Consider the following 15,682-nt stretch of genomic DNA (forward strand, 5'->3'; position numbering starts at 1 on the left):
CTGCCACTGGCCCCATGCTCGGTCCCCAGGCATAAGCTGAGGACCCGGGGCCACACGCAGAGCTAGCACCATCCACCGCGGGGGGACTTTCCTACCGCCCGACCCCGCTGACCCACAGCCTCCCTCCCAGACCCGAGGCAGCTGCTCCACCAACAGGCAGAACCAAGGAATGCCCCCACGTTCTGCTGCAAGTCTCTCTTCTCCCGGGGAGGATCTCCCACTGGTGACCATCACGGCCGCGGCACTCAAATAGCAGACGCGGCGGGGCTCCCCGCCCGGTTTGGAGAAGTCAAACGGTTATGAAGCACTTTGCTGGCTCATGGACCAGCGCCACTGGCGAGGGCCTGACCGCAACCTCAGCCCCGAGGCTGCGTATCACTTCCTCTCTGCAAATCCCAACCACAGGATGATCTCACTTTCCTGCTTCCTCAAGAAAACAGCTCATCAAGATTTGGGTCTCGGCTAGGGAACCAGGCTGCTTTCACAATTCTTCGCGGCTCCCTGCGCTGTCTCAGGTCCAAACCTGTGGCCTGCGCTCCCCTGGGGGTGGGGGTGCGGGTGGACATGGGGGAGGGCACTCAGGGACTTGAGCTCTTCCTGAACCCAGGAGCACGGGAGATCCTTACTGAAAGAGCAGAGGAACAGCTGTGCCCCTATGGAACCTGGTGTGTGCCCTGGCGGGGGGGGGGGGCGTGTTTTTTGCTGAGCCCCCAGCCTGTGGGCCTCTGGATGGTGGCACCTATGACTGTCCATAGTCCCCATGTGCCTGAGGTTTGGGAATGGCCAAGGCTGCGTGGCGGTGAGTCACAGGGGACGGTAAGCCCATCATACTCTGCTGTTTCCAGGCTTGCTTGGAACGTTCCACAGTTAAGGGGTTTGCTAAGTAGCCAAACTAAATATGGTGCTCCCTGGTCAGGGACCTTGCCTGTCCCGGCCACTGCCACAGCCACACCAGGCCCAGCTTCCTAGAAAGGAACGCAACCCATCTGCTTCCTGGGGGGCATCTGGGCATCGAGGGGCCCCCAGGTCGCTGCACGTGGTCTGTCTTCTGCAGCAAGGCCAGGGCCTGCTCCTCCTCCAGCAGCTCTGGCAGCCGACTCGAGGCGCTCCCGTGACCCACGGGCTGCGTCCTGACTGCAAGGCAAACACCTGGCCTTTAACGCGGGGGCCTGTGCGGAGAAGCGCTGAGCTCAGGAGTCAGGGGCCTCCCTGCGCACACACAGTGGCCCGTCTTCTCTGGAGTCTTTTTTTTTTTTTTTTTTTTTAAGATTTTATTTATTTGTCAGAGAGAGAGAGGGAGAGAGGGTGAACACAGGCAGACGCAGAGGGAGAAGCAGACTCCCTGCCGAGCAAGGAGCCGGATGTGGGACTCGATCCCAAGACGCTGGGATCATGACCTGCGCCAAAAGCAGCTGCTCAACCAAGTGAGCCACCCAGGCGTCCCATGGAGTCTTTTTTTTTTTTTTTTTATTTGATAGAGATCACAAGTAGACGGAGAGAGGCAGTCAGAGAGAGAGAGCGAGCCCGATGCGGGACTCGATCCCAGGACCCTGAGATCACGGCCCGAGCGGAAGGCAGCGGCCCAACCCACTGAGCCACCCAGGCGCCCTTCTCTGGAGTCTTCTGACTCCGAAGGGTCTTCGCGCTGGAGGGTCTGTGAGGTGAGCAGACGCAGCAGCTCAGAGGAGAGGCTGGGCCCCCTCAGCAGCACGGGGTGCGGGTGGAGGGGGCACCACGCAGCCCCCGCCCTGACATCCACCCACAGCACAGCCCTGGAGGCCTCTGAAAGGCCCGTGTGGACCGTGGACAGGGCCACGGGCTCCCACTCGGGAAGCTGCAGCCTGGGTGGCTTTGGGCGGGACACCCCTGGCCGCCCCCTCAGAGCAAGGACCGGTCTTTCTGGAGGGGTGAAGTCAAGAGCGCCACAGGCCTCGTCTGACACCGCCCTCTGTGGGAGGCCCGAGGGGGCTGCGATGGGGCTCAGTTCCCCAACCCAGGGACTGGGCATGACTGTGTGCCAGGCTAGGGAGCTCTGCCTGGGGTCTGCATTAGCACTGGATGGTCCTGGGTCCTGCCAAGGCTTGAAAGGCTGAACAGTGAGGGCCAGCCCAGGAGGTGCTGCTCATTGGCCTGTGGCCGACATACCTCCCTGTTTCTAGGCACGCAGGCGAGTGGGAGAGGGCTGGAGAGGAGAGCATGGCCCCGGGCTGGCCTGGGCACAGGAGTGTTCACTGCCCCGGGGCCGGTGGGTCAGGCCGGGAAAGGGCCTGGGCTGGAGTTTCACAGTCTGCACCCGGGTTGTGGGTGGGCAGGGCCCTCATCACCCGTGCTATTATCCCTGGCCGATAAGCGGGCCACATCCCAGCGCCACCAACACAGCAGGGCGGAGGCCACACAACAAGGACCCCAACAAATACGGCTGCTGTGAGCAGGGCTGGCCGTGCAGGGCCGTCCCTCACCCTTCCCTTCGGGGCACACAAGATGGGCTCGATGGCCCCGAGTGTGCTGGTCACTACCCTTTGTATTTCCATCTCTGAGACCTACAAATGCACCTTGTGAAAAACTTTCCTGCAAAGGACGTGGGGGTGATCCTCAGAGCAGCAGCTTTGTGGGGCCAGGAGGTGGGTCCGGCTTTCCTTGGAGGACAGGCTGGGGCTCGTGGGCCTTCTCGCCCTGCACCCACAGAAACCCCGCAACCGTCCTGTTCCCGGCAGTGCCATCCGGGGCCAGAGTGCTCAGTGCCCTGTGCCTTCAGGCCAGGCCTGTCCCAACCTGGACCTCGGAGGGAGAGCTCACCTTTTGGCTACAAAGTCCTGCAGGCTCCCCGCCTGGCAATGGGGACTTCTCACCACCCCGGGAGCCTACCCCTCCCACCCCTGGGGCGGAGCAGCAGCCCTCCTGCCTCCACCTCCTCCCAAGTCCCCTTCTCCCTCTTGGTTCTCTATCCTACGAGACCTGGCCCAGGTGTCAACCCCACAGTCCCTCCTGTATCCGCTCAGGCTCAGAGCGGTCCTGACCAGGGCCTCCCCGGCCCCGAGCGCTTGAGCTCCCCCCCTGCCCAGCTTCAGTGGCGCAGGGACCCTGCTCCCCACTGCAGCACCCCTGGGTCACCCAGTCCTCGTTCTGCTGTCACTTAGGGTCCTCGTGCTTCTATCGCCCATCACGACGGACGCTTCCCACTAGACAGCCGGTCAGCCCCACGAACGCGAGGGCCTGGAGCCGAGCCCGCCGCTCGGAATTGCTGGGGAGTCAGCGAGCAGGAGGTGCGGTCCGAGGGCAGGACTGATGCCCTGGTGGGGCTGGTCTTAAGTAGACCGCGCTGTCCTCTTGGCGGAATGAGGGGAGTCCAGTGGACAGGGACACAGACGCCGAAGAGACCGTCAGGGAAGCGGCCTGAGAACCGTGGTCCAGAGGCCCGGAGGGGAGGGTCGCCCGCGGAGAACAGGGGGCGGGAAGGGGGAGGCCAGGCTGCCGAGAACGCGCCGGCCCAGCTCCGGGTCCGCGGCGCAAGGTCGGCCCCGCCTGATGGCCTCCGACACGTCAGCGTCCCAGGACCCCCGAGGCGGCGGCGCCCAGGCGGGGGCCGGCCCCGTCCTGGGCGAGCGGCCCCAGGGGTCAGGCTGCAGCCCCCCGGCGGCGCGGCTGGGGTCGGCGGGGCCGCACGAGGAGCCTCACGCCCCGCCCCGCCCCGGGTCTCCCGCACGAGCAGGGAGCGCGCGCCCCGCGGCCCCCACCCCGCCCCGGCCCGGCGCCCCAAGGGCGCCTGCACCTCCGCGGCCCGCCAGTCCCCGGCGTCTCCCCGCCCGCCCCGCTCAGCCGCCGTCGCCGAGTCCCGGGCCGGGCGGCGCTTGGGGCGGCGGAGCGGGGCCCGTCCGGCCAGGCGCGGAGGCCGCGGAGGGCGCCGAGGGGCAGCGCAGGGCCGCGGCGGCCGGAAGGGGCGGTGGACTTCCGGCGGGGGAGGGGCCGCGAGGCCGGGGGGCGGGGAGAGGGCGGGCGGGGGGCGGGGGGGCGGGGGGCGGCACCGCCCCGCGTTACCCGGCCGCTCGCGGGTCGAGACCAGCGCCGCCCACGGTCGCGCACACGGTGCTGCGTCGGTTTAATGACGGTCCCGACCGTGCAGACCGGTCGGTGACCTGGTACGAAAACACTTCACGGCAGCTCCGGCCCCGCTGCGGGCGCGGGGGCCCCTCGGGGTGCGGGACGCCGGGGGGGGGGGTGTTCCGGGAGGGGGGCGCGGGGGGGTCCCGGGAGGGGGGCGGCCGGCCGTGGCTCCTCTGCGCGCGCTCCTCGGGCCGGACGGGTCCCCGGGGGCGGGGGCAGGGGCCGGGCCGACCCGAACCCCGCGGGGAGAGCACCGCCGTCCCCACCAGGGCCGACGCCCGCAGCCCCGCGTCACCTCCGCTGCACCGGGGGCCTCGGAGCCGCCTTCGCACCCGCGGCGCCCTGGGAGGAGGAAGGAGAACCGGAGCTGAACCGCGGCCCGAGGGCCCCGATGACTCACGCTTCCTCGTGCGGAGGTCACTGCGGCCCACACCCAGCGGCCACCGCCACCTGCCTAAGCCCCGCGACCCCAGCCTGGCCCCCTGACTGACAGGAGGAACAGACGCACGGGCAGCGGGGGTGGCTCGGGAAGTCCCGACAGGGGCAAGTGGGTGTGAGACAAACCCGGTGGACAGTGACCCCGGGGCAGTGCCCCAGCCAGCCAGCCAGGGAGACCGCCCACCCTGCTGCCCAGCGCCCTGGGGGAGACAGGCTCACCTGCACGGGTCCGGGGGTGGCTCTTCCCGCCCCAGGCTTGACTGGAGGCATCGGAGGTGGGAAGGTCGGCTTCACACCCTGGGGGACAGACAGCGGACTCTGGACACCACCCAAGGCCCCATCTTCCCCAGCATTGGCTCTGCTCCCGACTCCCCTGCAGGCTTCTTCAAAGAGAAGTGCCCCCGGCTGGGGCAGAACCCCCTCCTGGGCCCATCAGCTGCACTCTGGCCTTCTCCCTCAAGGTCCCCACCCCACCCCACCCCACCCTACCCCAGCATTTCCCAAAAAAGGCTCTTAAATGGCCAGAATGTGGGTCTTTGGAAGTTCAAATGCTGAGAATTCACCACTAAAGTTGGCATCTGTTTACAGTTCCGCTTCCTCTGGGCAGGCAGGGCAGGTGCCCCCAGGGTCTGGGTGGAGGAAGGGCACTGGCCACGCCCCTCCAATGGAAGACCCTTGGTGTGCGCAGCTCCCCTGCAGCCGCTCCTGGCTAGACCCATTTCTGCCCCTTTGTCCATTTTTCCTTTCAACCCCCCCCCAAGGCTATTTTTGCAGCTTTGCTGTAAATTTAAAATTAGTTCAAAAAGTTAAACACGAGAATTTCCATGAAGCAAACACCACAGTCACGGTGGCTCCTGGCAGGGTCTCCGGATGGACGCTGCAGACCGTGAGGGACCACAGCGGAAGGAGCCGTCCCCCGCGCATCTCAGAGCATCTCTAGACTTGCGCTCCACAAGGAAGCCAAGGACACCACAGGGTCTGGCTGGGAGGCGCCCGGCAGCCAGGGAAGGGCACGTGTGCAGCTGGAGAGGTCTCCAAAAGGCGGAGGCTTCTCACCTGCGTGGGCTTCAGCTCAGGGAGGCGCTTGGCAGGAGGAGGAGGTCTGAGCTGGTGGGAGGGAGGAGCGGCAGTCAGGGCCCCTCAGCCCCCTGGGTTTAGTAAACATCCTCTCGGGGCTGGGCCATCAGCCTCCCGAGTGTAGGGGCTGCTGCCCTGGGGTCCCCAGCTCACCAAATCCAGCCCCCAGCCCCTGCACTCCTTGCCCAGGACCCACTTGGTGCTCCTAGACGTCCTGGCCGCTCACCTGGTCTGGGGGCAGCCGTGTGTACACAGGAATGATGAAGGGTGGGTTGGACATGGTGACTGGAGGCTGCAGGGAACAGGGCGGGGAGCCTGGGGCTCACAGGGAGGCTATGTCCAGGGAGCCAGGCTTTGGAGGTCCCAGCCCAGAACCCGAGGTTCCCACCCCTCCCAGAGGAGGGAGAGTCACGTGCACATGGAGGGCTCTGCCCTGCCCCACGGGTCCCCGAGGCTGAGCCCAGGTGCAACTCCCACCCTTCCCTTTGCCAGTCTTGTGGGGGGGCCCAGAGATGCTGGGCAGGAACAGAGGGCATCTGGGCTTAACACCTCTCTGTCCACCCTGCAGAGGCCGAGAGCCTCACGTCCAAGTCCCAGGTCTGGTCTGTCACTGGCTCATGCGGGTTCTCAGACTGTCCACCCTGAAGCCTGCTTCTGCCTCTGCGGGGCAGCTCCAAGCCCTGCTGGCAGGGACTGGGGATGGCCCCGGGGTGGTGGGATGCACTGCTTACAGCACGGGGCGGCTGCTTAGGGATCATCCTGGAGGCCATGGGCCTGGTGGGCTGGCTGGGGTGGGTGGTGGCGGATGGAGCCCCACCCTTGGCTGGCACACTGGGCCCCTCATGGAACAGGGGGTTGGAGAGCCCCTTGGTAGTCTTGGGCACTGAGCTCCTGGGGAGAAAGCAAGACTGGTCAGTGTGTCCTGGCCTTGGGGTCTGGCCCAGGGAATCGGGCTCCTGGGTGTGTCCTGCAGCCAGCAAGATGGGGTGAGGTCCCATGGCAACTCCGTGGGCAGCTGCCCACGATGGGCAAAGCCCATATTCTCCCAAGTGCTCTGGCACTGATCAGGGTGGGGATGGAGGGGCTCTGTCTGGGATTACCCCCCCCCCACCTGTTGGCCTCGCCTGTCACCTGCCCCGTCTTCAAGAGGCAGAGGCCCCAAGCTCTCTGTGCGGAGGGCTGTTCCTCTTCCTCAAACAGCAGCAGGACGTTTCCCAATCGTGTATGCACGGGAAGTGCTTCTTGCAACCCCAGAGCACGCTCACCTCCAAGAGTCTCGGTTCCAGGCCTTTTGGTAGAAGACCACACCTGCCAGGAGAGCCACCAGCAGCACCACAGATGCCAGCAGGCCCACCAGGAGGCTCCTGGACCCTGGGGGGTGCAGGAGAGCAGGTGTCAATAGGACAGTGAGGGCCCCACGACCAAGGAGAGGAGTGTTTCCTCAGGCGGAGACCCAGGGGCCCGGGGCCCACGTGAGGGGCCTCAGCACTGAGAGTGAGTCTGTTACACCAGCCCTGTGGGCTCTCAGAGCAGGGGCTGGAGGGCCTGGTGGTGACTGGCCCCTGGCCACAGTGACGTGAGCAGGGTCTGGCCAGGCTCAGGGGGCCATGCTGCTGTGGGCGGCCATGGGCACAGGGGCTACTGGAGAAGATGCTTGTGGGCGTGGGGGGCCCTCAGACTCCCGCACTCAGAAGGCGGCCGAGGACCCAGCAAACTGGCTGGCGTCCTGTCACCACGACTGTGCTCTCCCTCTAGGACACGCCTCTTGCCTATCTCACGGGGAGCCCAGGTGGCAGCCGTGGGGTCAGAGAGCCGGGCTGAGGCCGCATACCTGCATCGTTGACAATGCCTGAAGGACCTGAGGGCACGTGGTGGCCCTCTCGGCCCAGCCCAGGTTGTCTGAGGAAGGACCAGACCTGCAGGGGACCCTATCAGGCCATGCAGGCACGAAAGCCCCGGGGTCGCCGGGCCTACCTGTGTGCACGTGGGGCAGCAGCTCTGTGCAGTTGGGCGGGGCCCAGCCCGGGTGGCAGCGGCACGCTCCCTTGTGGTTGCACACCTGAGGGTGACCGGGGGTGAGGACCAGGCCGCCCTATACCTGTCTGCCGCCTCGCCCATCAGACGTGCGGCCGGCAAGGTGAGCTCGTCTGGCGGCTTCCTGTGGGCTGTCCTTGGGGCACGCCCCCAAACCTCCCTGAGACTGGGGTCAGAAGGGAGCACCCCAGCCCTGGTGTTTCGAGCTCTCAGTGGCTGGCTGTCCCTACATAGTGACACACGTTACTGACAGCGGAGAGCTTTCGGGTCTGCCTAGCCCCAGCCCATGCGTCCACGGCACCACTGCCCCGGGCCTCGGTGTTCACAAGGGACACCCAGATCCCACCAGCCTCCGGCAGCGTCCCCTGCTGGGCCTGAGCTCATCTCGAGCACGGCCTACGGGTCTCCTTCAGCCCCAGAGGGCACGTGGCGGGACGCCCCATGGGTTCACGTACCCCGTGGTTGTTGCACTGGGCAGAGCAGTTTATGGATCTGTAAACGTGCAGGTGCCGGCAGACTCCTTTCCAGCAAACCTGGAAGGCAGAGGGCATGTCCTCAGGCAGACGTTCTAGAACACTGCCTGGAGTCGTGTCCCCACTTCTAACACCAGCTGACGCGGACCCTCGGCCTGATCGGGAGCACTAGGGGAGGCAGGCCGGGGCCGTCACACCCAGGCCGGCCGGGCCACAGCAGCCACCGGGGCCAGAGGGCTGGCGTCCCCCACGCCCAGGGAGGTGTGGGCTTGCAGAACAGAATGGTCTTCACACCCCGTGAGCGGAGGACTGGCTGCTTGAGCACCTCCCGTCCACCGGCAGTGCCTCGACTGAGCCCACACAGGAGCCGGTGTGCACAGCCCTCGGACTGCGTGGGCTCGCCTCCGTGGGACACGTGTCTAGGACCGCCACGTGGGGCGCGTCCAGGCTCACGTCTGGGCCACAGCCCTCGGAAGCCCCTGCCAGCTGCCGCCCGGGGTCGACCCTGCACCAGACGGGCGCGGGCGCCCACCCTCTCCTCGCCGCACTTGGTGCCTTCCGGCACCGGCTCATACGCGGCGCCTCCCTCCAGGGCGAGAGCCTGGCAAGTGCCCGTGCGCAAGGTGAGGGTACAGGAACTCCGCTCCGGCGGCTTCCGTCCGCCCTCACAGTATAGGGTGCCGCACGTGTCGACCCTGTGGACAGAGAAGCCGTGCAAGCAGCTCTGCTGGGTCTCCTGCCTGATGCCTGCAGGCCCTCCCTCAGGAGGAAACAGGCCCCAGCCCTCGGATGGGCCGTAGGGCCCTCTGGTGGGCACCTCCCCCACCCCCAGTGACAGCGACACACCCTCCCTCCCATGAGGGCAGACAGGTGCTCAGGCCTGGGGGTGCTGGAGGGCAGGGTGGACCCCCTGGAGAACCCTCTGACTCAGACCCAAGACTCCTTTGTGCAGAAGACCCTCTTGGGCGGCCCCACTTCCAGGGACATCCTGTGGCCTGCGACCCGGGGGAATCAGGCCACAGATGACCACTCACCTGCTGGAACCCTGCACGGGCCTGCCCTGGCAGCCTGGGGAGATGCTATAGGTGTAGCATGTTTCCTCAGCAACATGCGAGCCTGCGGGGGGCCAGGAAGGGGTCAGTCCTCTGGCTTGGGCCCCGCAACGCCCCGCAAGCCTGTGAGCACATAGCCAGAGTGCACATGCCTCACCTGGCCCCCACAGGTCCTGGCACCTCTGGGCCAGCGCTGGACAGACCCCATTGTAGCAGTAGCCCCCTGGGCAGGGTGTGCCGTTCTCTTGGAAGACATCCTCCGGGCACACTGGCTGCTGACCATCACAGTACTCCTCAAGGTCACACGCATCCTTTGGGGGACGGCACAGCTCACCGGCAGGCGTCACCTGCCCAGCAGAGCAGAGCTCACGTGCTCTGTCAGCCATCTCCTTGGGACCCCTTCCCACCAACTGGCCTGGGGGCCCAGGACTCACCCTGCAGTCCTGGCAGCAGGCCCCTTGGGCACAACGGGCCCCCGCAGCCAGCTGGCAGGTGGTGGCGTTGCAGCAGGGGTTCTGACAGGCCTGAAGGGCAGAGGTAGGAGTGGGCTCCAGCACAGACCCTGGGCCCCCTCCCCAGAGGCCCCTCGGGGCTCAGAGAGCAGAAGCGTTCTGCTCTGTGGCCACGGCACACGGGGTGGCTGGTGGGTCACGAATGGGCGTCCATGAGGGTAGAGGGCGGCGGGCGTTTGGCCTGTACCTGGGGCGGGCCACAGTCACACTGCTCCCCACGCTCCACAAACTGGTTCCCGCACACAGGGTCGCCCACCATCCGGCTGGGGTCCGGGGCGTTGGCCAGGCAGGCTGTGCGAGGCTCCTCCACGAATATCTCCAGGTCGGCGCGGCTGCACTGGCTGAACATCCTGGGGAACTTGGAGCTGGGGGCGCAGGACGGAGCCTCGGTCAGGGTGCGGGGTCACCTAGGACACCCCGCTCCCCAGGCAGCCCCTGGCCTCACCCTATGCTGGCCGCCATGATGCAGCCGCCGCCCTCCCGTGGCACGGGGCAGTAACAGCCCTGGACGTTCTCGTCATGGTCCATGCCCAGGTTGTGGCCCATCTCGTGGGCCATGGTGGATGCGACACCGACAGGGTTCTCTAGGTTGTGGTCCTACCGGGAGAGGCCACGCCAGCTAAAGCCACACCCCGTCCCGCCAGTAACACTTCTCAAAGCATCCCTGCACCCTCCAGGGGTGGCGGCCCCCAGGCGTTCCAACCCGTGGGGACAGCGCGGGGACAAGCATGTGGACCTAGTCCTCAGGGCTCCCCGTCCAGAGGCCAGCAAACCTGGTTCACAGCCCCCGAGTCCTGGGAGCACATGGCCGACACCTTGGCCAGTCCCACGGTGGTCCCGGTGAACTCAACCCCGCTGGAAACAAGAGCAGTGGGCGAAGGTGGGTGCCCCGAAACTGCCTCCCTCCCACGTGCTCCGGCGCTCCCACGCAGCCCCCCGCTGCAGGGCCCCGTGCCCGGCGCCCACATACGTGATGAGCTGCACGTTGTCGTGCTGGTGCCTTCCCACCAGCCTCTGCTTCCGCCACTGCAGGAAGTCGTCCAGCGTGGTGTCGGGGTTCGAGCTCACCTGAATCTCGTCCCCTTGGTTCCACATCTCCAGGCCCACCAGGACCACACGGAAATTGAGCTCCTGATAAAGCTGGGAACGCGGGGGGCCCCAGGTCAGGCTCGGGGACAGTGAGGGCGGCAGACACAGCCCCGCTCCTGCTGGCCCTGTCCCCTCGACCACCGAGATTTCTACCCACCTTGTCCACGTGGTTCACCACCTCCATCACCCGGCTGCGCACCGCTGCTCTGCTCCCTAGCCGTTGGAACTGCAGGACGACAGGCCCTCAGAGGACGTGGCCCACCAGCCAGCCCCAGCCCTGCCCCCGCGCTCCGCCTCACTACCTCTGCGCTGTCCGTGACCACATACAGCTCCACATAGCGGGTGTCTCGGGGCAGCAGCCCGATCTGGGGGCACAAGGCGGTGGTCAGCCACCCCGGCCACAGTCCTGGCCCGGGCCCAGTTTTCACACCCTGACCCTCTCCCGAGGTCTTGGAGCTAGTACCCGGGCCCCTGCTCGGACTGAGGGTGCCATCCAGGAGGTTCCAGCTCAGGCCAAGGAGCGATCTCAGTAGCCACTGGCAGAGCCAGGCCCACTGGCCATGGGGACCCCCGGCCGGGCACAGGGCGGGTCTGGGGGATGCAGTCCCAGGGGACGGGGGTGATGCAGCTGGTCCGGGCTCCCCTGCTCACCCGGGGCCTGAAGGCTGCCAAGGTCCGAGGCCCCAAGGCCTGCTCCAAGCTGGTGTCGCTGACCCCACAGGTCCCAAGCTTCTGCTGCAGATGCTCCGCCCGGTATAGCGCGTGCCGCCCCTCTTCGCCAGCCCTGTCCAGGGGCTCGATCACGTGGACGTCCGAGCCAGCCCGGAAAAAGCCCCTGAGGGCAGAGGGAAGCCAGGCGGTTCTGAATCAGTGCACCCCCCCCCCCACGGACACGTCGGGGAGGACGGCGGGTGGGGGGGGAGGGGCAGGGCTGCTGCTGCACACGGCCCCATCTGCACTGGGACAGACGGCGGCAGGGCGGGGGAGGGGTGGGGTGGGGAGGGGTATTCGGAACAGGCTGCAGGGCCTGAGGGGAGCCCCACAACCCGGGGAATCTGTGACTTCTAACAGGCCACAGTCCGCGTGCGGGAAGATCGCCACCCCGAGCCCCTCTCTTCTCGGCCTCTGACGACTTCTCTGGGGCAAGTGCGGGACAGCTGACCCCCCGCCCCCCCGCCAGGTCTGCGGCCCGCACCTGAGGCCCAAACAGGTGCTGAGGCTGGCAGCGGAGTGCTGGTGTCCTTGAACGTGGCCTTGGTAGAAGCAGTGATCCTGCAGGAGCGGGGAGGCATGAGGGGCCTGCAGCTCCGCTCCCCCCCCTCCGGCTCCGCTGGCCGCTGGCCTCTCCAGGGCTGTCCTGGGCCCTACCTGCCTCTGTCGCTGCTCCACCACCTGGGAGCCATTGGCAGCCCTGTAGGTCTCCGTGTAGCCCGAGCCCACCAGGTCCCTGGAAAAGAGCCACTGTGGTTCCCAGGGTCCGCCTGCCCCCCACTAAAGCCGCCTCTGGCCTGGCAGAGTGGCCGGGCCTCCACTTACCTGTTCTTCCTCAAGTGCAGGGTGAAGTTGTGCCCCTGGGTCCCAAGGATGTAGCTCACGCTCTCAGGGTACAGGTCCTGAACCAGGGGACAGGGAGGGGTCCAGGGTGAGGGGCCCTAACCCAGGGCACACACGCCTCCAACCTTGGCGTGCTGGGGCTGGGCTGGGGGTGCAGTCAAGGCCAGGGCACCCTGAAATCTGAAAGCCCCCTCAGAGGACCTTGGGGGTCATTCAGTGTCAGGCTAGTATTAGGAAGCTGGGGCTGGGCAGGTTGGAGCTCTAGACCTCAATTTCCCCATCTGTCCAAACACGAAATGACTAGGATCCCCTTTCCCAGGAAGCAGGGGGATGGGGAGACAGGGCCCTGACCGGCAGCCCTTAGATCCAAGGTAGCAGAGATGGGGGCTCATGACCCAGCACCCCAGGGTAGGGTCTCCAGCCTGCCGACCTCTAGAAGGCTTTCTCCAGATACTAAGGTCAGGACAGGCGGTCCCACGGGGATTTCAGGAATGCCTCCAGGCAGCCTTCCTCGGGAAACCCCAGCCCAGCTCCAAATGCCCCTTGAAGGTGCGTCATCACAGTCACCACAAACCCGGCTGGCGACACGCCCCAGATGAGCCATCCCCTCCGGCCTGAAAGGGATCAGACTTATCTTGCCAGTGAGTGAAACTGTGACGTGCGCTGAGCCATCAGGGCTGCTGAAAGTCAGCCAGAGCCGCCCCAGGGGCCCCTACTCAGCAGAAGCCACTCAGCTCGCCTCACCCGCCAGGGGCAGGCGGAGGCAGGATGCAGGGAGTGGAGGCTGGGGGTGGAGGAAGTGCGGGCAGAGACAGCCCTGCGGGCCGCGGTGGGCACGCTTGGAGCTACAGACAGGACAGGCTCCAGGGAGCCCGTGGGGGGCCCCCAGGCCGGCTTCCCCACCCAGACTTACCAGGTGGGAGGGCAGAGCTCGGCGGGCACGGGGTGCTGGCAGGCGTCGGGGCCACACCACCTCGTACTGCTCCACGTGGGGCAGTGGGGTGCTGGGGGCTGCCACTGTGGGGGAGAAGGGGGTCAGCCGGCCGGTGGTGGGCCTGCACCACCTCCCCTGGGGGGTCACCAGAGAGTGTGAGCACCAGGGATTCGGAGCCCTGGGTGGAGCCCACCGGGCTGACCTAGACCTGACCTGGCCTCCCGTCCCCTCGCGGCCCCTCCCTCGGGTCTCTGGGCGCACCGGCCTGTGTGTGTGTGTGTGTGTGTGTGTGTCCCAAGTGGCTAGACGACCTCCTCCCGGCCTCCTCCCCCAGCGTCCACCCTCCGCTCCAGGTCACCGCTCCTCGGCCCTCCCTTCCCTGCCAGGCCAGGGGACCTGGGTAGGCGTGGGCAGTCATCCCAAGGCTCCAGGTGGATGGGGAGAGGCGCGGTGCTCCCCAGTGCCCTGTGAGTCCCCAGAGGAACCACCACTGGGGAAGCGCCCCAGGCGGCTTCTCCCCCCAGTTCCCTTTTGAAGTTTCCGTCTGCCACCCTGGGCCTTCCCGGTGAGGGCTCCCCTCGGCGCGACCGACCCCGGAGACTGACCCGAAGCTCGGCAGGGTGCGTTAGGCCAGGGGACCCATGGGCGCCCCGGAGGGCGGCCCCTCCCCGCGGCACTCACCTAGCAGACACAGGGCGAGCAGCGGGAACCCCAGGCCGCGCATGGCCGGGGCGCGCTCGTGGGGCGTACACTGGGGTCGGGGCCAAGAACAGGGGGCGCGCACGGGGCCCGAGGTCTGGGGTCCGGGGTCCGGGGTCCAGGGTCTACCGACGCCGCGCTGGCAGAGACGGCTCGGCGCGGGGGTAGAGGTCTGGCCCCGCCGCCCCGCCCCGGAGACCAGCCCCCGACCCGCAGCCTATCGGCCCCTCCGATGCCGGGAGGGGCGGTGCTTGGACACCCGCCGGGGAGGGGCGCCTCGCCCCGCGGATTTCCCGCGTCTACTCCTGGGCTCCTGCGGGCTCTTGAGCAGCGCCTGGTGTCCGGCACGAGAACAAGCTTCCCAAATGCGGATCGAATTAAGGGAAGGGGCGGCAGACAGACCATCTGAGCCCCTCCCTGGAAGGTCGCCCTCTGCTCTGCGCAGGTGAGGAAGCCCAAGGGGGCCTGGCCCAGGGGGCTGCTGGCCGGGCAGTGGCGTGGACATGCTCTGTCGGGGGCGTGGCAGGGGGCTGGGGGCGCAGACTTCTTGCGCAACAGAGAGCTACCCACGCAGCGCCCGGGTGCCTCTTCCTGCTCTGGGGGGGGGTGGGGCCGCCCCCACTCTGGCCTGGCACCCGGGCTCCTCGGCTGGGTCCCTGTCACCTGCCGACCCAGACCGCCTGCCGCTGAACCATGTGGCTCCGCAGCTGCTTTCTGGACAAGCTCCCTGAGATGGCAGCCTGGGAACCTGTGCTCCCACCGGCAGTCCCGGGTCAGAGGGCAGAGTTGGACCATCACGTCCTCCAGAGCGAAAGGCAGCAGCTCATGGGTGTGGATGTGGATGTGGAGGCACCTCAGGCAAAGGCGACAGAGGCCGTGGAAATGGTCCGAACACACGGGCCCTGTCCCCTGCCGTCACACCACTTCCTGTGACGGAACGAGGTCCTGGAGCCGCACGCCCCAGTGATCGTGATCTCTTCCTTCCTCGCATGTGGCAATTCTTTGAGAACAAAAACTAAAAGGCAAAAACCAAAGCTGCTGTGGGTGCCCACTCTCCACTCCGTGGGCAGCTAGGACCGGCCACGTGCAGCTGCTGTCAGACCAGGACCCCACATGCACCTCGGCCCTCCCCCTCACCCCCTGCATCCCTGAGGTGAATTGGCAAGCCTCCTGCCCAGAGCCCAGGATGGGACACGCAGTTTCTGGGCCTCAGGGCAGGGCAGGAGGGCCCCAAGGCAGGGTCAGCGGGCTACTCTGCTCGCAATGCAAGGTCTGCACAATGCTGGGGCTCTGGCCGTGATGGCTCACAGGCCAACCCTGACAGGCTTTAGACTGGAAGAGGAAACAGCCTGTGGCTTGAACGGGAGCCCCCGGCTCCACGGTCCCTCCTGTGCAAGGCAGTGGACAGGATGAGGCTGCCCACACCCCGGCTGCAAGGGGGGCACCCAGGCTGCCTCCAGGAGCCTGCTTCTGGCTCTCATTCCTGCTTGCCCACCAGGACACCCCTCTCCGGAAGCAGGTGCTCAGAGCTGAACTGGGACAGTGACACGTGACCTCTGGCGGTGGGCAGCAAGGCAGGAGTACTACAGAGCACTGTGGTGGGGGCCCCAGCCGTGGGGCAGGCCAGGGTCAGGTTCCCCAGCCCCCCCGCCAGGTGTCCTCAGGACTCACCCAGACAGCTAGAGGACCATGCTGCCCCCTAGTGCCAGGAGCCCATCC

General features: G+C 66.9%; 1 protein-coding gene across 4 annotated transcripts; it reads right to left on the reverse strand.

Annotated features, from left to right (window-relative positions):
* Positions 1–4,079: 4,079 nt before the first annotated feature.
* Positions 4,080–14,053, reverse strand: ADAM8 (ADAM metallopeptidase domain 8). 4 transcript variants are annotated; one of them, XM_032313262.1, is made up of 24 exons: positions 13,946–14,053; positions 13,244–13,347; positions 12,313–12,389; positions 12,145–12,223; positions 11,972–12,048; positions 11,428–11,611; positions 11,079–11,141; positions 10,934–11,002; positions 10,658–10,827; positions 10,461–10,542; positions 10,133–10,284; positions 9,875–10,052; positions 9,610–9,699; positions 9,333–9,522; positions 9,158–9,239; positions 8,656–8,818; positions 8,106–8,183; positions 7,591–7,675; positions 6,882–6,987; positions 6,348–6,507; positions 5,843–5,908; positions 5,596–5,646; positions 4,759–4,836; positions 4,080–4,443 (listed from the first exon to the last, which is right to left on the reverse strand). In XM_032313262.1, exons 1-24 carry the CDS (start codon positions 13,986–13,988, stop codon positions 4,393–4,395), a joined length of 2,478 nt encoding a protein of 825 aa, XP_032169153.1. In that variant the 5' UTR covers positions 13,989–14,053; the 3' UTR covers positions 4,080–4,392. The 4 variants fall into 4 exon arrangements, 3 of the variants coding, with proteins under 3 accessions (XP_032169153.1, XP_032169154.1, XP_032169155.1); XM_032313263.1 differs by lacking the exon at positions 5,843–5,908; XR_004278670.1 differs by lacking the exons at positions 4,080–4,443; positions 5,843–5,908; positions 7,591–7,675 and having other exon boundaries at positions 4,819–4,836.
* Positions 14,054–15,682: the final 1,629 nt, after the last annotated feature.

Source organism: Mustela erminea, chromosome 14 (genome assembly GCF_009829155.1).
Source record: "Mustela erminea isolate mMusErm1 chromosome 14, mMusErm1.Pri, whole genome shotgun sequence".
Classification (NCBI taxonomy): domain Eukaryota; kingdom Metazoa; phylum Chordata; class Mammalia; order Carnivora; family Mustelidae; genus Mustela; species Mustela erminea.